Genomic DNA, 24,164 nt, shown 5'->3' with positions numbered 1-24,164 from the left:
TGGCTGGCCGGCCGGAAGCGGCGGGCAGGGCGGAAGCGGCGGGGGCATGGGCCGGTGAGCGGCGCGGCCATGGCGGCGGCGGCCCGCGGCTGCCCCCCGGCGGGCTCTGGGGACCGCGCCCTGGCCGAGCTGCTGCTGGAGTTCTCCCGGACACAGTACCGCGCCAAGGACGGCGGCGGTGCCGCCGCTAAGGTGAGACGGCCGGGACTGGGCGGGGGGGGGGAACACCGGGGAGCGGTGTCTGTGAGGCGGGCGCTGACCGGTGCCTGTGCGCAGGTGGAGCGGATCGAGCGGCGGTGCCTGGAGCTCTTCGGCCGGGACTATCGCTACAGCGTGATCTCCAACGCGCACGGCGAGATCTGCGCCCACTACCCGCGGCACATCGTCCTCCTGGAGCGCGACGCCGGCCGAGACCCGTAAGGCCCCCGGTGCCCGTTCCGCACGGTCGCCGGCCGGTGGAGGCGGCCGGGCCTTCTGCCCCGGGAAGCTTCCGCGGCTGCCGCTCCGGGACTCCCGTCGGCTGGGGAAGCCTTGTCAGGCTGCAGCTGTAGCTAATTATACCCGGTAGTGTCCGCTCCCGGGGCTGGCCCGGGCTGTGCGGCGCTGCCGGGCTCCCCCGGGGCTCCTCCGAACTCCACAAGTCTCTTGGGCTTCCTTGGTAAAAGCTGCTGAGCTCAGCCTGTGACCTGGGGGTGCAAAGGACAGGGGGTGCTGAGGGCAGCCCCAGCTCAGCATGTGCTGTCCTGGGGTAGGTCCAAACCTGGCTGTGCCGCAGCTTGCCCATGGACTCAAAGAGTTCGTGGTTGGGAGCAGGACGGTGCGATGTTTTCCCTGTTTTAATGAAGTGCCTGCGGTCATGCTGGAAGGCCTCTGATCAGAGGAATTTTAGTTTGGAAAATATCTCTGGTGGGAGGGGGAATTCCGAGAGGGCCTGAACAGCCAGAAATAGTCTGACCCCACCATCGTACGTGGGTCAGTGGGAGCTGAGGTTAGTGAGTTTTCGGGAAACACTTGCAGTTTAGTGCAAGTTTAAGCCAACGCAGTTCTGGACTTTGACCCACAAGCTCAGAATCGTGTTGGTCTTGCTGTTGGCCAAGGAAGGCGAAGCAGCTGCTGCCGCGCTGGCAGGTGGGCTGGGTGCTGTAGGAGAGGGGGTCTTTGGAAAACATCCCCAACTGATTGTCAGGTGGGAGAATTTCTGCTTAATGGTTAGATAAGATTAAAAAAAATTAAACCCCTTGCTGCAAAAAAGGGAAACTGAAGTCTGAAGCTGTACATGTAACTAGAAGCGTCTTTAGGGAAGAGAAACCAAGTGCTTCTGCTTTTCCTGTTCTTCTGAGAGCAAGCAATGCTTAATTTTTCTGACAAGTGTTCAAAACAAGTGTGCCAACACTCAGTGCCCCGTTTTCTTTCTGGACTTTGCAAGCTGGCAGTGGTAATTAACATTTTAAATTACAATTATTTCCTAATCTTGATTTGCTATCCCAAAGAGTCAAGGAAACAGACTACTCATCACCATCCCTCTCCTCCTCATTTCTTGGTGATAATCTCTGTAAAAGCTGCTAAATAATTTTTGGTCCATTTTCTAGTTGCGTCATTGTACTCTACAGAATAATTATGAAATAGAGACTGTTGCACTTGTGTTACAGAACGCAAGAACCTCTTCCAGAACATGAGACACTCCCTCTAGGACCGAGTGTCTTTGGCTGCCTTTCATCTTTCCGATATTCTTAATCAGCTGGTAACATCTCCTTGAAGTGTGTAGGACAGTTTACACCTCTGGGAATACCGAGGCTTTTTGGAAGCACTTCTTGCTTATGCCAACTCTGCGCTGCCCCGTCAGTTCTGCTGGTACAGCTGCTTCCAAACCTGTGTGGAGAACCAGCAAAAAATCAATACTTTTAACCCAGATCAGTTTCCTGATACTGTTTGTCGTGTGGCTGAGCAGCTGGGGAAGAAAGGATGTTGCTTCATCACACTTTGCTCGCAGCTCCCTGAAATCCAGGCAGGTGCAGGAGGCAGAAGGAGAAGGCCGGTGTGTATTTTTGGCTACCACGCAAGGTGCTGCTCACAAGGAGCCACAGAAAATAGCAGGGTGTGTGTGACAGCTGGGAGCACCTTCCCTGTGCTGGGAGACCTGGGATGTCCCTGCAGAAGGAGCAGGGAGATGCTGCAGGGAATGGAAACGGAGGGATGCACTCGGTTCTTTACTCGCTGTCTTAGAGATATTGTGACTGCGCTTAACAAAAACGCCTAAGTCTGAGCCCGAGGCCGCGTCTCTCATTTCAGTTGATGATCCTGTTATGTGTCTGCACTCCGAACAAATATGATCACAGTTGTATGTAACATAACCATGTGAGAGGAACGCTTTGGTTCCTGTGCTGTTACGGCTACCCAGAGAGAAGCACCTCAGCTTCAGGCCTGTAGAAAATATACAGTTGCCAAAACAGTTGCTTACTCTTGTAGGAAATGTTTCCTTTGCGTTTAAAAAGGTGGGTTTGGGTTTGGGTGCCAATTTGATGGACAGGGGATTAACACAGAGGTAAGGTCGCCCAGTAGTATCTTTGAAAAAAAAACAAAACACACCCAGAAGTCCAAAAACCTAAAGAGTTAAGATACACGTAATGCCTTCCACAGCATTCCACCTCACCTTGTCCCAAGCAGCCTTAATGATGTTCTTTCGTGCTGCTGTTGAGGAGTGCTCTGTTTTCTGAACCCTTTTCAGGAGAATTTCCTCCCATCTATGCTGTACTTAATCACTTGTCCCTCTAAGAGTGTTGCACCCAAACAAAATCTAGTTATGCGGATGCAGCTGACATTAATCTAACTACCCTGCTGGACCCACTGGCAGACTTACAGTCGGTTGTTTAATCACCCAGCAACACATACACGCAAGTGACCAGAACTAAGGTTCGTTGAGTGTTCAAGCATAGATTCTCTTATTTATTTTTGCTTGCAAAAATAACCCGCTGATAATGAATTCACCTTGATGGCAGTGCTGAGATTCTTTTTGATGGAAAGGTGGTGGGGAGGAAAGCAGAACATATATTTTTGCATTCACTGGCTTAGTCTGGTAGTCCTTCATTAGCAATCCGCACGTTGGTCGGTAGCAAACCACTCTGACAGGACTCATATCGCCAGCTCCTGAAGACACCGTCATGTACCACGCAGCTGGTCTTTCAAAATAAAGGAAACAGAAAAGCATCCAGACATGTAGAGCAGTAGAAGCAGTTCTTAAAGAAGTGTCCTCTTGCTTGTGAACTTCAGAGCCGGCTGCTGGGGAAAAGAGACGGGGATTACATCTGCCTGGGGGGTCTGTAGCAGCTTTGCTGGAAGCCGTGCGAGGAGATGCTCTGTGTACTGACACGAATCTCTGTCCTTTAGGTTGGAGGGTGCTGTGCAGGTTGGCAAACTGCAGGACCTTATCAACCGGAGTAAGATGGCGAGGTGTCGAGGACGATTTGTTTGCCCTGTCATTCTGTACAAGGGGAAGGTAAAGCTTCACGAGTTACCTGTCTTAACTTAGAAAATAATCTTTCTCCCTAATGTTTGAACCATGTAGCCGTGTCTTCAGTCAGTTGCCACCTTTCTGAATGCTATAAAAATCTGTTCTTGTGTACAAGCAGACAGCTTGCAGTAGTAGGTAGCATTTGCAGCCTAGGCTGCGTAAATAAAAATAAAAAATAAAAACAAAAAGGGCTTCAGGCTGTTTTACCCCGCCGCATCATGAGCATTGCACGAAAGAGCTGACATTTTCTCCATATGTGTGTCCCTTCTGAAGGACCAAAGATATTTGGGTTTTGAGAGGGCAAAGACAGCTGCTGTCACTTTCTGCTCCTTCCTCTTCCCAGCAGTGAGCTCCCTTTGAATAACTTTTCTCTTTAAAGAGAAGTTTCCCTTGTCTGTTCCCTGGGGAAGCAAGATTGCATAAATGGTGTTACGAATGTGTGGGCTTGTCTGCAAGGGAATCTATAAGAAAGTGAAATTAGATTCATTTTTATGTGGTTTGCCTAAACTGTATTGAAGCCCTGTAGGAGTAGTCTCATTTAGAATTTAAGTAGCTTAATTCATTTTTTTTTTTAGTTCAATTTAGAAATTCTATATGAATAGCAAAATCATACCTGTGACAAATTTAATGTAGCTGGACTGAAGGCACCATGGGCTGAACCTGCTGACCTTTTTCTGCAGGAGTGAACTCCCTGGAGTTGTACTAGGATCATCCTTGATCTTATCCACAGGAATGTGGAAATAAGGCTCAGGCAGGGTATTAACAGAGCGTGGACATTGCTAACTTGACAGGAATTGACTTTATTAGTGAATTGGAGAACTGGAGATGAAAATATGATTTTAAAACTAACTACAGATAAAGGCAGTTGGGAGTTCAATGTGTTTGGAGAACTTGATCTGCTCTGGGATTGCAGGGGAGACTGCAGAGAGGCGGCAGCTGCGGGTACCAGCCGTGGCTGCATAACGTGACAGCAAATGGGCCAGAGGGAAAGACTTTCCCATAAGGGAAAGACTCTCAGAGCATGTGTGGTTAATAACAAAATCTTCCTCCAGCACATTTGCAGATCAGCAACTCTGGCCGGCTGGGGAGAGCTCTACGGGCGCACTGGCTACAACTACATCTTCTCAGGTGAGTGAGGAGCCGATTGTCGCTGTTTGCCTGGTGAGGCTGCTCAGTGCAGGCACAGAGACCTGCACGCCAGAGCCAGCTCTTCCCGAGAGCCTCTCCACAGCTCTGGTGTGGACCTGCTTGTGTCAGGCCCTGCATAGTAGAGCAAAGATGGAAATCTGTGCATTTCCCAGTGCCATAGCTCACAAGAAGCAGTGACAAAAGCACTTGAGGCTGAAGAGTCGGTTATGGGAAGCATGTAGGCAAGCGAGACAGCCCAAAGGATTCGGGGTACTGGTTCCCTAACATTGAGGTGGGAATAGTGGAAGAAAGAGGATAAGAACTTGCTGTTGCTTGGCTAATCACCGGGAATCAAACCCTGCTACTGGACTCCAGGGAATGCTCTTCAGGGGAGTATTTGGCTTCTATAGTGTGGAAGTTGAAGCTTGGCTTAAGAAAGCGCTGTCTAGCACTATTGGGATGTTCTTCTAGCTGTCCGTTATGGGTTTGTCTTGTTTAGGTCCTTCGCAATGAGAAGAGTGGACCACATTAGAAAAGGGGCTTTTCAGGAAGAGGAAATATGGGGAACTATTGAGAGGATTTGTGTGGAGAGAGGGCACCAAAGCGTGGCCTTTTTGGGTGCGTGCATGTCTTGTCAGGTTGGGGATCGAGCTGTTTTCCACAAGCTTCAGTTCTAATTGCCTTCCTTGCAGGGGGTTCTGACGATGCTTGGGCAGATACAGAAGACATTTCAGAGGAAGATTCTGCACTTAGGTTTGTATGCAGCACTGGAATGGGGAAAAGGGAATTTGGACCAAAGCTGACTGGCTCAGCCACTCAATTCTGCTCTTGCCTAGGCTGGGCTTTGGGTACAGGCTGGAGATCATCACCAAACTTGAAGTCTTACTTGCCTTACTTTTGGAAAAGAGTCTTGAACACTAGCGGCTGGCTGCACCCAACATAACTGCAGCCTGCTAGTCTATTGCCAGAGGGAAGGAGTGGAGATATATATATATATATGTATATATATCTCCATGTAAAAAGGTGTTTGAATTACACAGACATGTTTACTTCATCAAAAAATCCATCTCCAGGCTGGAGAAATTGTTCTGTATCTTATGTTCTTGTTACAACATAGAGCGAGACGTCGGGGGGGGTGGGGGACCCTAAGCATGAAGTTTTCAGTATCAGTTCATTGCAGAGTCTGACCCTGACTGGTGGAGATGAGGCTGGTGCTCCACAGCTCACGGCCTGAGCAGTTCAGGGAAGGACCGTGGCAGTGTTGCGCAGAGAATCAGACTCATGCTCAGGCCTCCACGCTCATCTCCCTTGGTCTTGTTCTGTCTTGCAGAAACGCAGACTCCCAGCTGTTTGACAAGGTCAGAGGGCACGACATCAAGCTGCTCCGATACCTTTCTGTCCGATATATCTGTGACCTGATGGTGGAAAACAAGAAGGTGAAGTTTGGCTTGAAGTGAGTTTGGGTTTGTTTGTTTTTCTGCAGGTTTTGAATTGCAGCCAGTGTAGCCCTGACCTGTAAATCGTTGTTGGGCGTGCACTCAGGGAGCAATCCCTGGAAAAGTCCTGCAATAGGATCAGTTAGTCAGTGCTGTAAAGAGAACCCCGAAGTTTTAGGCCAGAGAAAGCTGCATCAATGGGCAAGGCAGCTGCTTTCATCTGTCCTCTGCAGTCTGAGCAGGTTTTTTCTGTAGAGTTTGCGGTGATGTGACAGTCACCCCTTCAGAAGGGCGACAGTAGAGCAGCCCTCTGCTCGTGTATAGAACAGACAGGGGTATTTCTCCTTTCCAGAGGAAAGCTTTAGTATTTTGGGGCTATACCTGTCTGTTTGGATGCATTGAGTAAGTTCTGCCCCTGCTTGCTCCTAAGTCATTGTACAGGGAAATGTGACAAGTAGCTTTTTGGGTGCTAATGTCTTAATGAAAAATACTCTACAAATGTTTCCCTCTTATCCTGTGCAGTGTGACGTCTTCTGAGAAAGTGGACAAAGCCCAACGTTATGCTGATTTCACACTTCTCTCCATCCCATATCCAGGTACAGGACTGATGTCCAGAGGGACTCCCAAGGGACAGGTGACAATCCGTTTCTGGGGACTGGGAATTACCTGTGTGTGTGTGGTGAAATGACTGTGATTTGCTGAATGTTTCCTGTGTTCCCTCTGGAGAGAAGCTCTTTTAAACTGAGAACTCTGGCGGTGTGAGTCAGCGTTAGGCACTCTTTGAGGTGGCAAAGTAATTTCTCAGCAGTTCTAATGAATTCAAGCGCAGAGAATAAGTCCCAGAGGTGGAGCTGGGGTTAATGTCGCCTTTGACACCCCCGCAACTCCAAGCTACTGCTTTATGCAAAATATATATCCTGTTCTGTGTTATGCAAAACCCCAATTCTTAAGAGTATTTTCTAGTCCTGGTGTTCCAGAGCACCACTGTAAGATATTCTCGGTGCTAGGCAGAACTGCTAACCTGAGCCTGCAGCGTACGGCTGAGATGCTGACCGCTCCAGCCCGTCTCCCTGGCTATATCCATCCCTGTGCCTAGCAACCGCTGCTGGGTCACTTGCTGCTGCACTCTTAACGAGGAGCTGAATATTGCTGCCTGCCTGCTGATGTCAGGCTCGGCAATGGGATTGGATGTGAGACCGCTGTGCTTGAGTTCTGCTTGCAAGATTTTGTGCACAAAGAAAGGGAGAGGAGAAAAAAAACCAAACATCACACCAAAAGCAAACCGATCAAACAAAAAAACCCTCAAACTAACAAAAAAAACCCTGTTGTGAATGATCCAAACCCACATTTTTCCTTGGTTATTAGCTGTTGCCCTTAAGCATATTTTCCTTTCTCTCTTTTTTTTTTTTTAAGGATGTTTTTCCTTTCATACAAATATTGGTGACAATTCAGAGAAGCTGCATTAAGATTTCTGTCGAGTTTGCCCTGCAGATCGCAGAGGGATACAGAAATAAGAGTATTGCATGTTTCTGCAGCACGTGGCACAGGTATATGCTGGTGCCATATGCCTCACCAAAGTTAGACCATGGATGAGACAATGTACACAGGTCTTTTGTAGGGTTTGTAAAGAGTGAGGAAGAAGAGACTCTGGAGTTTAGCTGTAGAGTTGTTGTTGTATGGGGATCTGCATATTGTCTGCAATATTCTGTGATGGTCTTTCCTCTCCTGCCATCTGCAACAGCTGCTATCTTTTAGCAGCTCTTCCCTGCTATGCTGGAGGTAAACCTTATAAAACTGGAAATTCTCCCTGCAGATGTTGCCTCATTCCAGCAATGTTGGTCTGGAGGGGAACGTTGTCGTTCTGGTAAATCTAAGGCATGCGCATCTAAGGGTCAGCAACCCCTCTAGTGACTGGCCACACGCCAGAATATGCTCTTATTGGTTTTCCCAGGTTTGCATTGAAAGAATTTCTACTTTGCAGTTTGTCTTTTAAGTTATTCTGACATTGTGTTGTCTTAGGTGAGCGAAGCAGTGTTCGGACACGATTGTCTAGGGTGAAAAACTTGTGTTAAAATGGGATCTCCGCAGAAGCTTTTGTGCTTTCTGGTGCAGAAACCCTCTCTTCCATTGGACTGGTAGTTGGCGTTTGTAGATGCCAGTACTTACTGCCGTAATCCCCCGTCCTTTGCTTTGAGCTGCTGTTTAATTGGAGTTAAATCTCAACTGATAGATCGCTTCCTGACTGCGCGTTTTCGAGGACTAGTCCTGTCCTTGCACAAAATTTTTTTTAATTGGTTTTTTACCATTGGAGTTATTTGTGAGTTGTAGGGTCAGAATCATTACTTGAGCCCAGTGCCTGGCATGGGGGTGTCTTGGTAACACGGGCACCGTGTCGCTGCTGGGGTGCACACGGTGCGTTGGGAGAGGTGTTTGGTGCAACCTGCAGGCAGCTGCAGTGCTGATGGTGCTACTCAGCTGTGACTAAAGAGACTGCGGTTTGCAGCAGAGACTTCCAATAGTTGTTGGACACAAAGGAGAGAAACTTCAGGAGGGGAAGGCTTGGGGGAAACCTTGGAAGTGGTTATGTACCTGTTTTCTTTGGACAGGGCAATTTGCATGTTTGAAAGAGAAGACTTAAATGTGAGAGAAACCGCAGCTGCCTCTGACAGAGCCCTTTCCTGTTACCTGCAGCAGGTACCTCATGAAAGTTGCCTTTCCCCAGGGCTCTGCCAGCACCTTTTGCTCGTTCCTTCTCACTAAGCAGACAGCTGAATATGAGCCAGCGGTGTGCCCAGGTGGCCAAAAAGGCCACCAGCATCCTGGCTTGTATCAGGAACAGTGTGACCAGCAGGACTAGAGAAGTGATTGTGCCACTGTACTTGGCATTGTTGAGGCCTCACCTTGAATACTGTGTTCAGTTTTGGGCCTCTCATTATAAGAAGGACATTGAGGTACTAGAGAGAGTGCAGAGGAGATGACGAAGCTGGTGAGGGGCTGGAGCACAAGTGTGATGAGGAGTGGCTGAGGGAACTGGGGCTGTTCAGCCTGGAGAACAGGAGGCTGAGAGGAGAACTTATTACTGTCTGCAACTACCTGAAAGGAGGTTGGAGCATGGAGGGTGTTGGTCTCTTCTCCCAAGTACCAAGTGATAGGATGAGAGGAAATGGCCTCAAGTTGTGCCAGGGAAAGGTTTAGATTGGATATTAGGGAAAAATTCTTATTGGAAAGGGTTGTCAGGCATTGGAACAGGCTGCCCAGGGCAGTGGTGGAGTCACCATCCCTGGAGGGGTTTAAAAGGTGTTTAGACGAGGCTCTTAGGGACATGGTTTAGTGCTAGAGTTAGGTTAGGTTATAGTTGAACTCGATGATCCTGAGGGTCTCTTCCAACTTAAATGATTCTATGATTCTACATGTGTCAGGCTGGTGCCTTAGACCTGTGCAAAAGCCTACGGCCCTGGAAAGCGTAGCTCCTTGGTGAACGAATGCAATCAGTCCCTCAAACTCCACATTTTCCTGTGTGTTTGGAGTTTGCCCCTTTGCTGTGTGAGCGTGTTCGCTGCTGAGTGCTCTGGGTTGTTGCTGCTGGGAGGCCATGCCGCTCGCTGTACTGATGACTACCGCTCTTCTCTTCCCACAGGCAGCGGTTTTGATTGGCGTTCCTCAGCCTGGGGCTACCAGCACTTCCAGTCCCACAGGGCACCTGAGTTGTTAGATATCAGTTAGCTGAATGGTTGTTCATTATCTCTTTTTCTTGCAGGGTGTGAATTTTTTAAGGAGTACAAAGACCGGGATTATACAGCCGAAGGTCTCATATTTAACTGGAAACAGGTACATGGATGTTACAAAATGGAGAGCTGTGGGCTTTGCTGGGCTTAAATCTTGCCTCAGAGTTCCTGAGCAGAGGTGTGCATGCCATGTGCTGATTTCTGATCACAAGGAGGAAAACAACAGAACAAACTAAACAGTGAATGTACTAAATTATTAATTGTAAAATTTTTATGTAAAATAAATGAATCATTATCCTGTAGTCCAGGATGCTTGACCTGTCATGGGGCATATGATTTGCTCCTGATTTTGAATTTGATATCATATCAATAGCCTCTGTTCTCAGTTCTGTATTCATATTCTGTCTCCTGCTGAGACAGATGTTTGAGTGAGTGGAGCAGCCCTACAGGAATTCAGAAACAAACAGGCCTTGTCCCTGACTTTCACCATTGGGAGCACAGAAAAGCTCCTTTTGTCCACTAATCCTTCTAAGAGGCCATGAGTTAATTCTTACCACTACAGGTTTTTGCATCCAAAGATACTTTGCTGAGACATTTTCTTCTAGATGGACAATTTGTCATTTGTTTTGGTTTTTTTCTGGAACTCATTGCCTTCAGCTCATGGCTTTTCTCTGACCGATTGTGTTTGGGTTTTTTGCAGGATTACGTAGATGCTCCATTAAGTATCCCAGTCTCTCTGACCCAATCTCTGAATATTGACTGGAGTGAGTACCAGGTGAGCAAAGCAGATATCTCTGTGGGAGGTCAGAGATTCACTCAGGAAGGATCGGTGAAGATTTGAGGTCTGACTTGCTCCAGTTGCATAATCTGGCTCACTTCATACCATCCCAGTGGGAGTGAGGCTGCTTCTTGACTCTTCAGAATGGTGGTGGAAATCCTCTACCCAGAAGCTCCGTGGCTTGGTGTGTCCCACGGCAGCTGACTGTAACATCAAATCTTTTTCTGTGGCTTGCATAAAGCTTGCGATCCCTTAGGGATCCTTACTGACCGCAGCACATCCCCCTTCCTTATTACCATGACAACATCGCAAATAATAATTGAACTTTTATGTTTGCCGAAGCTTTGAGGTTTACCTTTGTTCATACCAGGGAGCATCACCTCACACTGCTGGTTAGTGTGCTCCATTTCACACATCAGCGCACCTCCCTGTCCCCCAGGTTTTGTGATGATTGACTGTGCTGGAGCGTGTCGTGCTCCCACGCTCTGCGCCACAGAACCATCAGAGCTCCCCATGCTGGGCTGGCGCTTGTCAGTCAGCGATGTAAATAATGTTTAAGTGCCAGTATAAGAGGAATCACAGGAAAGTAACTTGCAGTGAAGAAGCAGAACTAAAGGGACCGCAGCTTGTTTATGGCTAGAAACTTGTTCACTAGAATACTGAGGACCTGATATTTTAAAAAGGATATTAAAAATTGAAGAGGATGTAATAAATAGATGCAGAAATGATCTGAGGACTGGAGAAGGTGCTTCACTTAAGGCTGAAGTTCTAAGTCTGTTTAGCTCATCACAAGGGCGACAGAAGGTTGACTTGATTAATGTATAAGTACATTTGCAGGGAGAAAATACTAATTCTAAAGCACTCTTCAATCTGGGGGAGAAAAACTGCACAGGAAGTAATATCTGCAGTCTGAAATCAGACCTTCAAATATGGAAAAAGAGTCTTGCATGTTATTTTTGAGGATAATCTGTTGGAAGATGCTGCCAAAGGAGTGATGAGCTGTCACCCCTAGTTGAGGTGCTTCTCTGGGCAGAGTTGTTGCCAGGTGCAAGCTTCAGGCTATAAATGGGGCAACTGAACAAAGCTTTCTGGTTTGTGGCATACAGAGGTCAGACTGGATGATCAGCTGATTCCTTCTGGCATAAGCACAAGAGTGGATTGAACTGAGCAGATAAAAGCCTTTGGAAGGATGTGCTTTTCTGCCCCAGGCTGTGTGTGTCCCCCATTTCCCTGCTCTTTTGTTGCTGCGCAGGCTTCACAGTGGGACAATATGTTCTTTGTCTGACATAGTCTTAAGTGTGGTTACATGCACGCGTGCAAGCACGTGGCAAGTGTTCTATTGCTGGGAGTCAAATGTCACTTATACCACCAACACTGTCACGATCAAACATGTAGCACTTTCCTTGCCAGTGCTATCCCTTTTTCTTTGAGGTAGTTCTCATAGAATCATCGAATGTTCTGAGTTGGAAGGGACCCACAAGGATCATTGAGTCCAACTCCTGGCTCTGATCAGACTGCTGAAATTCCCCACGTCTTCTCAAGAGTGGCACAGTTGAGCTTGTTGTGATGTTTTTCACCTGCATTTCTTGTAGTGCTGGAAGGTCTCTGAGCTTTTCTGTGCTATAGCAGTTACTTGGGCATTACTGCAGAAGTCCCGTGCCTGTCTGGAGCAGCTGGGACAGGCTCCACAGGCAGCCTGCTGGGGCCGTTGACAAAGACCAGAGAGTTTTGGGCAAAGCGTTTGGGTTGTGCGAATGGGCTGCTGAGCTGTTTGGTAAAGCGTGCATGTGTATGTGGGGCTGCAGAACTGGGTCAGCGCTCCGCAGGTGTTTGCTGGCTCACGTTGGTCTTCCTGAGCGTGATCTCCTCGGGGCTTTGGGGCTGCAGACAAACAGGTTCTGTGCCAGCCAGGCAGACAGCAGAGATGGCCTTTTATTTATTATTTTTGTCCTGCCTGGTCTCTTGTCCCAGAGTGCCTTTTGCAGAGGATGGGGGATTGATTAGAGCACCGAGGGAGTCTGTTGCTCTGAGGAATGACCGCAGGGTTATATCTGCTTTACCGTTCTTCCGGATAGAGAAGCCAAGAGCGTGGTGGGCACTGAACTGCAGAGCAGCCTTTTGCTTTGGGCACACCCTTACCATCAATATTTCTTTTTCTGCACAGACCTGGGACCTCATCCAACAGACACAGAACTACCTGAAGCTGCTGATCTCCATCATCAATAGCGATGGTAAGGAAAACTCCTTGCTCCCAGTGGCCTAACTGGAACAGCTGCTTTCTCTGGAAGAACAACTGATGCCACTGTGGATCAGTTCCCAGTATAGAAGAGTTGCTTTATAGAGAGTTTCACTTCTCTCCCTTCAAAACAGGGTGATGGTACTAACATCTCGGGGCTCCAGCTTGCCTCTTAGAGAGGAACTTGCTGATCCCTTGAAGACCCTCTTTTCCCAGGACTGGAAGGATATCTGAAAGTTTTACCTAAGGTTTTACTGCTTTAAAGCTGAAGAGAACAAATCTTTGTTCCCCTCCTTCTTGACTATTGCTCTTTATTTGCTGAACATATGTGTTTTGTCCCCCCAGCCCGAGGTCTCATTAGGTGCCTGTTTAAGAGCCCCTTCCATCCTGTGTCATCATAGCCACCCCAGCTCTGGGAAGGGGCTGTATTGCTCCCATTCCCTCTGGGCACTGGGACTTTGTACCTGGCACTGTTGGATAGATGGAGCCATGGATAGCTCTGCCAGCACAGCCAGCTGCAGACTCTCCTGCAGCTCTTGTGCTGGGACACACTGCGAGTTTTCTGCAGAGCATACAATTGTGCCTTTGCTCAATGTCTATCAGTAGAAAGGTTGGTGAGACTGAAAAAAAGTTGGGTTGAAGCAGGTTTCTATCTAATATGGGGATAGATTGTGATAGTGGGTTGCAACTGGGTAGGTATATGTTCTGGGTAGCGAAGTGACGTTCATACCTAGTGACTTCATGTCCTGAGCAGCTGTCAGGAACAGGACGACACATCAGCTGGGGCTGCTGACTATCCAGGACACCTTGAGCAATTTGTTGGCTGGTGCATTCAAGACAAAATGTTCTGGTTTGGTGGCTGAGCTCTGCTCTTGAGCCCAGGCTGTGGGAATGGAGGGTGGCTTGTCACTACAGATTTGGCATAAAGAAAAATCACTGCTGTTGTTACAACATCCTTTTTCTTCCTTCTCCTTCCTGCCCCCACCTGAAACAGATGACAGCGGGCTCCTGGTGCACTGTATATCTGGCTGGGATCGAACTCCTCTCTTCATCTCCTTATTGCGCCTCTCCCTATGGGCTGTGAGTACCTGACCTGCTCTGCTCCTGGGGGTGGTTGCTGGGACAGTGAGTGACTTTGTGACCAACAAGTGATGGTGGAACTGTTAATGTTCCTTTTGGCTGTCTTGGCTTCAGAGAGGGTGTGGATCGGCTTTGATGTGGAGCCCAACATGCTGTCCTGCCATCAGGCACAGTGTCCCAGACAGGCAGAGCAAGCTGGACATCCTGGATCACCATGACAGTTTTCAGTAGATGGTGAAATCCTACGTTCCGATCCCTGGGGCTGCTGCTTGAAGGTCATTCTTATTTGTTTTGCAGGATGGGCTGATCCATGCGTCCCTGGAGCCATCTGAGATCCTCTACCTGACAGTGGCCTACGACTGGTTTCTTTTTGGGTAGGCACACAAAGTTTTATTTGCCTATAGAACCCTGCGCAGCAGGGGAGAAGCCTTCAGGGCTCATCTTTTGGTGCTTGCTCACAACCAAAAGCAGATGTTGGAGCAGGTCCCAGCAAGCTGTGACAAGAGGGACTGGTGCCTTTTTTTACCTGGAAGCTCAGGCATCTGGTTGTTCTTGACAGCTTGTGCTTTTCTGCTGATTCTGGCATCCGGCATGTGACCGAGCTTCACTTGCTCTCTTTCCAGGCACATGTTAGCCGATCGACTCAGTAAAGGAGAAGAGGTGAGTGTCTGGTCTGGAGCAGTGGCTGAGCACTGCTTCATGCTCTCAGGGTACTTGGTTACAGTAGCAGCATTCACTGCCTTCTTCTGGTAGCACCAGTGGTCTGGGCGGGCTCTAAAAAGATTGTTCAGATGCTGGAAATATGAGGTAGGAGCCTTGTCCCATCAGTTCCTGAGGCATAAGGTGTGGGAATGCTTTTCTCTCAGGTTACAGTTTGGCTGGCAAGTGCTGGTCCTGCCAGTTGCCCACTGTGCCACTAGTGTTCAAGCCCACGGTGAAAGGGTGGACTTGCTCTTCAGCTCAGCTTGGGAGCTTGGAAATAAAGCTGTGTAGCCTTGTGTGCTTGTCCCAAGTGCCAGCCCTCCTGCCTGGGTGCTGCAGCTGCATGTGGCTGGCATGTCTTCGCAGGCTTGTGGGGCAGCTGGTGCTGGGTCCGGTGTATCTGTGGTTGCACAGATGGGTCTGGGAGGCAGTTAAAATTAGAGGAACTGATCCTCTTCAAATCTTTTAATTTTTTAACAGCAAAAAAATGATTGCTCTGACTATACTTGCAGTACTCTGCAATATTGTTTTTGATAGAGATCAAGAGGTGGGGAGTCTGTCTAACCCTCTTGCTCATCCCTGCTCCTCAGACTCTCACCTCGCCAGGGAATCCCCTACCTCTGAACAGCAGAGCCAGGACCCTGGCCTATTTCCCACCTTTTGGGGGTGCAGGGCCGCTGTATCGATATAATTCCTCAGCTCTGTGCAGGTGTGGGGAGTGGCAGCGGCACAGTGGGCTGAATGCTGAAGGGCACGAGCTCGGGACCGCAGAGGCTGCAGGTACTACATGCTTCCAGATGTGCTACAGCTGTGGTACCGAGGTGGAACATGCAGCTCTAACCTGCTGGTCCTGCTCGTTTTGCAGCTTACCTGGGTGTGCCCCGCTGCAGGCCATTTCTTTTCCACTCTGCACTCATGGCATAAGTACCTGCTGTGTGCTTGCGGCATGTGTGCAAGGCGTTGATAAGCAGACTTGTTGTACACCTTCCTTGCTGGGCCTCTCTGTGGCAGGGAGCAGAGGGCTCATCTAATGTGTAAGAGAAGGCCCAGGACCGGACGGTGACAGCCCATGGCATGTTGGAGGCTGGTAGCTGCAGATTCCTCGCTATCTCCTTCTTGCCAGCACCTCCCCACCAAGATAAGAGGCTGCATGGAGCCTCGGGTTCATTCCTGAACCGCTCTTCTCTCTCCCTTTGCTCAGATTTTCTTTTTCTGCTTCAATTTTCTGAAGCACATCACCTCTGAGGAGTTCTCTGCTGTGAAGTCGCAGAGGTAAGGAGCCTGTGCCTGCTGCTGCATGGGCTGCAGAGCCAGGGAGCTTGTTAGTGCTGTTCCTTTGGGGAGATGGAAGCCCTGGCGTCCTGGCCCAGTTTTCTTTAATTTATTCTGCACTCCGAAGGCTGCAAAATGGGGCCGAAGCTTGTGAGGTGCCACGTTGTGCTCTGAAAAACTGTCCAGGCTGAAATGTGCTCTCTGCTTAATGACCGTCCGTGGCTGCTTTAGCACGGACGGACCCAGAAGCTGCGCAGCAAGATCCGTCAGGCACTGCTGAGGGGAGCGGGGTGGCTGGTTTTTAACCGACAGTGAAACATTAACCCCTTCCTATTTCAGGAGGGGTAGAAGGAAATGAAGCCCAGTCTACAGGCTCTGAATAAGCATGTGGCTGCCCGCAGCCTGTTGCCATGCTTCCGAAGCACGGGGTGTGTGGGCTGGGACTGTAAGGAGAGTCGGATACAGCACACCAGCCCCATCCCCTCTGCCCTGCACGGTTAACCCTCCATTGCTCTGATCCGTGTGTGCCACAGAGATGTGGCTGTGCCAGCCTCCACACAGCTCTGAAGTGTGGCTGAGCTAACTTTGTCTTTCCTTCCCCAGAAGGAAGAGTTTGCCACCTGGCTTCACCCTGGAAGAGATCTGCATGCTCAGTGAGTGCTGCTGCTGAGTGTCAGCACCCCTGGGTGCTGGGGATGGTTGATTGTGTGGGGGTCTTGGGTTCCCAGCATCAAGTTGACCACAAATGGGTGTGCGTCCCTTGGGGCCTCACAAGAACACAGCCCCAGGGCAAATGGGAAGTGTTCTACTTAATGGGAGAGAAAGTGGGTGAGACCAAGCTGGTCTTCAGGTTGCTCTGTTTTCTTTTCTCTAGAGCAGAGAGACCGAGGCAGCACCACAAGTCTGAGCAGCGACTTTTCCCTGGGAATGGAAAGTTCTCCCGGAGCAGCTGGGAGCTTCACCTATGAAGCAGTGGAGCTGATGCCGGCAGGAGCGCAGGCTCAGGCAGCATGGTGAGGAGATAACCACTCAGTGGGCTGCAGAACAAAAGGGGCAGGCTCTGAGGACAGTACAAAAAGATACCTCTGAAGTCCCTCACCCTCCAGGTCTGCTCACTGTGCCACAGGTTCCTTATGGTGGAGGGAGGAATTTGGCTGTCAGAGGCTTTACTTGGGCTGAGTAACCTCTGCACCAAGAATCGCAGACCACCTGGTGTTAATGACCAGGTCAGGCTTCTGCGGTGGCGCTCCTGAAGTTTGTCCCCTGATGACAGTAAAGCAGCTTCGTTTTATTTTCACCATCTTCACTGCTAAACTTCATCCAGAAAGGATTTCATTACTCTTAAATGATGATTCCAAACTACCAGAAAAATTGCATTTGGCAGCAGCCTCCCTGGGGAAAAGTAGAGACAGAGTTTAGCTGCCCTAAAACGAACCTTTAATCAGTTTATGGAAAAGATTGTACAGGGGAGTGTCTGCAGTTAGTGGAAGATGGGCTGGGTGGCTGAGAATCCCCTCTAAACTTCAGCCCCTCTAACAGCACAAGGGGTGTCAGCTGAGAGCAGGTTGCTGCTTGGAGACACTTCTGGGGGAAAAGATTAAATTCTCAGTGCTCCCTATTGACAGACAGTGACAAAGGACTCGCCTGGGGATGCAGGTGGCTGTTGGGAAGCGGGGACCGGGAAGGTGTCTGGTGACTCTGCTGCTCTGGGACCGGCGTCGTGCTTTGCTTGTGGAGTTTCTGGTGCTGTTTGGGGATTTCAGAACCTTTCCGTAGGGTTGCCCCTCTTAGTTTAATTTTTCTCTCCTCTCCCTCAGCACATGTGAAGATGCTATTTTATATTGCAATTATTTTAAATTAAATCTGGGTTGTGCTGGAGGCTGTTGGAAGTCCTCAGGGACTCAGCCTGCAGCCATGCTGGTGGCAGAAGCCTTTCTAAGGCACGTTGTGATTCAATTTATAAAATGCTGAAGAGGGGAAGAGAGAATCTTCCTGCAGAACCACAAAATGAAGATGGAGAGCCCCAAACTGTGTTTGCCAAGCGAGCAGTGCAGAGTCCTCTTTAATGCACAGAGCCTGCATATCCACAGCAAAGTGCAGCAAGTAGAGAAAAACTTTCCACTTGCCTGGCTGCAGGGTAGTAAAATAGAAGTATTTACATTGCTCTGAGTGCTCAGGACATACTGACTGGATCCTGCAGCACAGAACCTACGTGCGATTTTCACAAGATGCAAAGTGGTCGAGCACACTGGAAGAGATCTGCTGCTCTTGTGTGTGTCAGGGCTTGATTTTTGTGACATATTTTCCAACTCTGTTTTGCTTTCGCTCCTGTTGGAGACACCAGGCTGCACTGCCACGGTGATGGTTCTGGCCCACGCCGTGGGTGTGAGGCTGGGGAAGGGGAAGCTGTGAGCTTTGCCGTGAGCGCTTAGCGAGGGGACGGGGCATGGATGTCTTGCCGCAGGCTGTTGTGGGTGTGTAGTCTGGAGAACAGGTGGGGCTTGCTACAACAAGTCCAGTTCTGGGCTCCCCAGTTTAAGAAGGACAAGGAATTACTGGAGGGAGTCCAGCAGAGAGCTACAAAGATGATGAGGGGCCTGGAGCATCTTTCTTATGAGGAGAGACTGAGAGAGCTGGGACTGTTCAGTCTGGAGAAGAGAAGCTGAGAGGGGATCTCATCAATGTTTATAAATATCTCAGGGTGGGTGTCAAGAGGATGGACCAGACTCTTGTCAGTGGTGCCCAAGGACAGGATGAGGGGTAACGGGCACTGACTGAAACACAGGAGGTTCCGTCTGAATATGAGGAGAAACTTCTTTCCTGTGAGGTGCCAGAGCCTGGACCAGGCTGCCCAGAGCGGCTGTGGAGTCTCCTTCTCTGGGGACACTCGAAACCCGACTGGATGCGACCCTGTGTGATCTGCTCTGGTGACCCTGCGTTAGCAGGTGGGTTGGACTGGATGATCTCCAGAGGTCCCTTCAACCCCAACCAGGCTGTGATTCTGTGAAGTATAGTGATCGCCAGCGAGCTGGGCTGTGCTTAGCATGACGGAGAGGTGAGGTGATGTGCTTCACTGTGTTGTCCTGAAAACTGGTGGCCTCGAGGTTTCCTCGCAACAAATATGGGCATTTGTTTTATAGCTGCACAAGCCTGTCTCTACAGGCTGTGCTTGAAGATGCTGGCAGCTCTGATAACATGAGATGAATAACGCCTGAGAGAGGCTGTGGTGTGATGTTTGCGGGTGGACACACTTCAAGAAGTGAAGAGAGGATATTGTGCTTCCCACTGCACAATGAGCCTGTCTTTAGCTGCACTTGCTGACAGTGCTCGAGATTGCAGTCAAAGCTGAGGTGCCCTTCCAGATTCCAGGAAGAACAGCATCTTTTCTCCTTGAGCTTATTTGCTTTAGACTTTTCCTTTTTACTTGTGACCATAGGGATGTCTTTGTCTAATTCCCTGTGGTTTTGGAAGGGGAAAAATTCTTGGGACTCTTCTAGAAAAAAAGAAGTGATGTAAGAAAGAAACTCTCCTGAACACGAAGCAACAGTGATGTGAATTAATCCCAAATACATGCGCCTGTTTGGCATGTGGCTGGATGGCACTGTGAGCTAAGGCCTGATGCAGTAATGGACAGTGAATCGTGCCTGATTCTGGATGTGCGGGCTAGAAAAGACACATCACAGCAGACAGGGAGAGGGCTGAAACGCACCTACATCTGCAGTGATTATCAGCTCTGAGCACACGGTCAGAAGTGTGGTCAGTGGTGTCTGAAGGGAATCACTAAAAGGGAAAATAACACCGGTGGTGTGTCCCTGTCACTCTCTTCTGTGCGCATAAATGCCCACCTGGGCCAAGCGCTGCAGCCGATACACTTTGTAGAGCTTAGAGCAGATTGAAATGGTCTTTCCCTGCTGGGAGGCCCCTTGCTTGAGGCATTTTGTACAGCCAGACTAAACAAAGCGGTCGCTGTATGTGTGTGGGCTGATGCATTCTCCTGTCTGATTTCCAGGTCACGTGAATGGGGATCTATAAAATAACAGGCTAAGATGGGTTGAGCTCAGCATACCCCCATCACTGAGTGGTTACTTGTGGTTCCTTGGGAGGGAGGAGGGCAGGTTCACTGAGAACAAGAGCTTGTAGCTGCTGGGGTAAAATCCAGCCTGTTGTGGAAGGGCTTCCTAGTTGCAGTATGTGGGAAAGCCAGCTTTCTCACCTGAACCCTCCATCCCACAGGAGGAAGAGCTGCACATCGTCACCGCAAGCCGTGCTCTGGAGCAGGGCACAGCAGTCTGAAGACAGGCTGCCTTCCACAGGGGTGGTTGAAGTCAAGTCCTCCAGCTCCTCCTCATCCACCCATTCTGATAACTTCCTGAGGATGGGAAGCAGCCCGCTAGAAGTGCCCGGATCCAGGTGAGATGGGACAGAGCAGAGCGTTTATCAGCAAAATGAGTGTCTGGTAAGGGGAGTGCAGGGCTGCACTTGTGTAGCTCTGAGAACCCTGGAGCACATGGGTTTGTATCTGCAAACGGACTTCAGGAGGCCTGTTCCTGTCTAGCCTGACATGGTGTGAAATGCTGGCCATTAAACACACAAACTCCCACCTCAGCCCTTTTAGACAAGTGAGGAGCCATGCTGGTTGCAGCAAGGTGTTTGTTCTGCATGTGCTCAGCGCGTGCCTCAACTCCACGAGCTCTGGCCTCTCTGCATCCTGCATGCTTGGAGCTCACATCCCTTTATCTGTTGAGTGCATCCGCAGGGGTTGGAAATGGCTCTGTTGTGTGGGGCAGGAAACCTTTCAAACCAGCCAGACTTCATTCTGCATCCGTCCTGTCCCCCTTTCCACCTACTGATCCTTTCTGACACTGCAGGGTGGAAAAAAAACTCTGGGTGCTGGTAGCAAACAGAAGGAGAATCTGCTGGGAGCAAGCTGGGAGCGCTGCGCCGGCACAAAGGATTTCACCCGGAAGGTTGTGTGTTCCCGCTGGGCAACCGGGGAACGGGGACCCTGGACCTGAGCCTAATCTTCGTGCCGTGACAAAGGATATTCTGGCACCCTTGTGGAGTCTGGTGCTGCGGTAGGGCAAAGCAGAGCGGTGAGCGAGGCTGGGGAAGAAAGAACAGAGCCTGTGGAGCAAACACCATGTGTTTAGGCCGACAGGGGATAAAGAGGCTCTGAGATAAGAGGTTGCTGTTAACAGCATCAAACACTTGTGTAGTCTCTGCAGGTTTTCAGATGAGTCTTTTTTTCTTATGCTTCCCTTCAGAAGCAGCCACCAGCCAAATTTTAGCACTCTCTCATCACATGGAAAATAAAAGGACAAACAAGTAAAGCACAGAAAATTTGTAAGACTTTCTTACTAAGTTTCTTGATTGCAGAGAAAAATCACTGCCTGTTTTCATAAACGATGCTAACTGTTCTCCTTGGGGAAAGAGATCAATAGAATGTTTTTGGGTTGTTGCTGGGGCCCACCTCTACATTCTCTGCAAGATGAAACAAATCTCCCAAGAAGAGAAGAAAATAGAGAAAGCAGCTTGTCTTGGGGGCTGCTTTTGTTCACAGTGGTAATGCCACAATTCCTGTGTGTGGTCTCATGCCGTTCCCAAGACTTGACAGGCTGCTCAGCACTGGGCTGGTAGCGAGCTGGCAGCACTGCTGGGGAAGAAGCTGTTTATAACCCTTCAGCTGGACTCTGCAAGAGCGAAGAGGAGAAACAGAGTAAGCAGGAGAGCACCACGGGAAGGGGCTGAGCATGCAGTCCCTGGGATTTCCGTTCCAGGGGCTCAGAGTTGGTAGAACCAGCAGTTGTCTTTCCTTTGGCTGTGTCTGGATGAGTTTAGTTGTCTTGGGTGATTAGTGCCCGTTGGTGTCAGGACTTGAGGCAGCAGGCAAGCGTGGTGGGGGAATCTTGTTCCTCCCAGGCCAGAGTCCTGAGGATGGCATTTCTCAATGCCCAAAAAATATCCCTGAGGAGATGCAGTATTCTGTCGTTGTAAGAGGTAAACTTCCTGTGAATTCCACTGTAAACATTTTCTGACCTTTATGATGGCTTCTACCACAGCACAAAGCCTTTATGACCCTTCAACACAGCAAGGTTGCACCAGTCCACTCCCAATCCTTTGTGAACAAGACAGTGTGAAGGGCTGGACTAGAAAAAAAAAAGTACATGATGGGAAAATAGGGGGTAAAAGGGCAGCAAACCCCTTTCATGGCCTGGAACCAAGGGAGTAGGAGAAGGGAATCAGTTGTGAAGCCACAGTGGTGAAATCAGCTGCACATGAAGATGGTTTATCTGCTGCGCTCGTGCTGGGTGCAGACTGTACACCTGGATGCTCCCCATCTCGGAAGTCACCCGCGTTTGCCCTGCTCCTCCATGTGCAGGCTGGAGGAAATAAGCCCAGAGACCCTGAAGGAAGTGGGTGGAATTGTCAAGGCTACGGCTGAAGTGAGCTTCTCTTTCAAATCACGTCTTCTGGCACATTTGAGCTCCTTTGCCTCCTCATCCATTGCCAGATCTGTTGGGACGTGCCCTGCCTGCCTTCATGGGGTGACACTGCTCGCAGCTCTGCTAGTCAAGGATTTGAGCAATGTGTTGCCTCACATGGCTTCTGCTTTTTGGGGCTGGAACATGGTATGTTTTCTCCAGAGAGAGGGGTTTTGTCACTCCACTTGGCTTTAGTCTCCCTGCTTGGACTATGTTAGTCTGAATTTGTCTGGTGAGCTCCATGCAGGTAATGGATGTCACGGTACATTCAGCCACCGTTTTCCATCCTGAAGGAAGGGTCCCATTTTGGGTGGAGGAGTGTATCCGTGATGGAAGGAAGAGGTGTACTCTGTCCCTTCACTCCCTGAAAAATGGTGCGACTAGGATGGAAAGGCTGGAGCACAGATACTGATCAGGATGCCAAAAATACCTTTATCTCTACAGTGCTGCTGGCAGGTTAACACCCAAGGCTCTTAAGATGAAGAAACTACTGTAGCTGACTTCCTAATCCCCTGGTCGTGCGGCCATAGCAACAAAACACTTAACCACTGCAGCAGCAGTTGGGGAAAAATGGTTGCTTGTGAAATGCCAGCAGGAACCCTTCAGGTAGCTCATGTAAACAGCCCAGTCCATGTGCTGGCAGGCAGGAAGCTGCGGAGGGAATGGGAAGGCAAGCCAGTAGACAGAAATGAGCAGGGCCCGGGAGGGAATGGGGGTGTCCTGAACGAAGGGGAGATGTTAATGCCAAGTCAGCTGGTGGGAGAAGAGCCCTGCTCCTGGCTGGGCTGTGTCAGCCGTCTGCTGCTGCCATGGCCTGCCAGCGCATCTGCCGCATCCTGCCCTGATCCAGAGGTCCTGGGTACCCATAAATCCCAGGACGGTTCTTTTTAGGCAAAGCAATACAAAGGCAAATTCCTAGCAGTCTTTCTAGTTTATCGCAATGTGATGGTAAGATCACATCTGCTGGGGGCAAACGTGCGTGAAGATACTGCATAGAACAGGACAAGGTGCTTCTTGTTCTACAAACAGAGCGCTCTGAGTACAGCAGACGGTGTGCATGGAACAGAACTCCCTGCGTGTGAGTGGGTAGCAGGTTCCAAACCATGTCTTGTGTTTGCATTTGACACTAATAGTCTCAGCATCCCATGACGCTGCAGAAGAACCTGCTATCTGTGTCAGGGATTTAGTGTGTGTGCACATAGCACTAATGTGGATTAGCAGCTGGATAATCTTTGGTTGAATGTGCTTTTGCTAAGTCAATTAAACAAAACCCGAAGTACTGTGATCTGAAGAGTCAAGATCTGCAGGAGTTAAGTCCTGGAGGATGCACTTTGGTCAGCAACCACAGAGAACTCCTGCACTTAAAGGGCTGCAGAGAGTTCAGCTGTGAGTCTGGAAAGAGTGCAGTGAGCAGAGAGGGATGGAGAAGCTGCTGCTTTGGGTGTTTTGTTGATTGTGATGAGCCTGCGTGCACACTCCGTGTCTTGCTCCTTAGAGCCACCTGGCTTGGAAGCTGTATCTGCAATGTGACAACTTGGCATAGTGACCGCAGCAGGACAGTTACAGGAATGTTTTCTGGAATTATCGCACGACTGTGCCACAAAACGGGCTTGCCAGCTCACACACAAGGTGCAACCAGAAAAGGTTGTGCTTGCAGAGGCTGTCATGGCACTGACACAGCCTGCAGATCGCTGCCCGGGACCCAGCCAGGGCTCGCAGTGCAGCTCTCTGCCACATTCTCCTTGCCAACATCTCCCACGCAAAGGTGGGAAGGGCTGCCTTGTACTGCAGGTTGCACAGTCTGTCTGTGTGTACAG

The 24,164-nt window shown here is 49.6% G+C and overlaps 1 protein-coding gene across 3 annotated transcripts in view; it reads left to right on the top strand.

The window, feature by feature from the left end:
* The first annotated feature begins 38 nt into the window (after positions 1 to 38).
* MTMR14 (myotubularin related protein 14) overlaps positions 39 to 24,164 on the top strand; it is a 32,359-nt gene continuing 8,233 nt past the window's right edge. For 2 of the 3 annotated variants that reach the window (XM_065642424.1, XM_065642422.1), the window contains exons 1-17: positions 39 to 192; positions 277 to 416; positions 3,385 to 3,493; positions 4,561 to 4,636; positions 5,329 to 5,389; positions 5,967 to 6,089; positions 6,595 to 6,668; positions 9,830 to 9,900; positions 10,498 to 10,572; positions 12,740 to 12,806; positions 13,806 to 13,891; positions 14,189 to 14,265; positions 14,515 to 14,551; positions 15,795 to 15,865; positions 16,469 to 16,518; positions 16,740 to 16,878; positions 20,099 to 20,275. In XM_065642424.1, the coding sequence (XP_065498496.1) occupies positions 70 to 192; positions 277 to 416; positions 3,385 to 3,493; positions 4,561 to 4,636; positions 5,329 to 5,389; positions 5,967 to 6,089; positions 6,595 to 6,668; positions 9,830 to 9,900; positions 10,498 to 10,572; positions 12,740 to 12,806; positions 13,806 to 13,891; positions 14,189 to 14,265; positions 14,515 to 14,551; positions 15,795 to 15,865; positions 16,469 to 16,518; positions 16,740 to 16,878; positions 20,099 to 20,275 (1,556 nt within the window). In that variant the 5' untranslated portion in view covers positions 39 to 69. The remainder of the gene's footprint in view (positions 193 to 276; positions 417 to 3,384; positions 3,494 to 4,560; positions 4,637 to 5,328; positions 5,390 to 5,966; positions 6,090 to 6,594; positions 6,669 to 9,829; positions 9,901 to 10,497; positions 10,573 to 12,739; positions 12,807 to 13,805; positions 13,892 to 14,188; positions 14,266 to 14,514; positions 14,552 to 15,794; positions 15,866 to 16,468; positions 16,519 to 16,739; positions 16,879 to 20,098; positions 20,276 to 24,164) is intronic. The other variant, XM_065642423.1, reaches the window with a different exon arrangement.

This window comes from Caloenas nicobarica, chromosome 11 (assembly GCF_036013445.1).
Source record: "Caloenas nicobarica isolate bCalNic1 chromosome 11, bCalNic1.hap1, whole genome shotgun sequence".
In the NCBI taxonomy this organism is placed as follows: domain Eukaryota; kingdom Metazoa; phylum Chordata; class Aves; order Columbiformes; family Columbidae; genus Caloenas; species Caloenas nicobarica.
The sequence above is the reverse complement of the archived record's forward strand: the minus strand, read 5'-3'. Positions and strand labels throughout refer to the sequence as shown.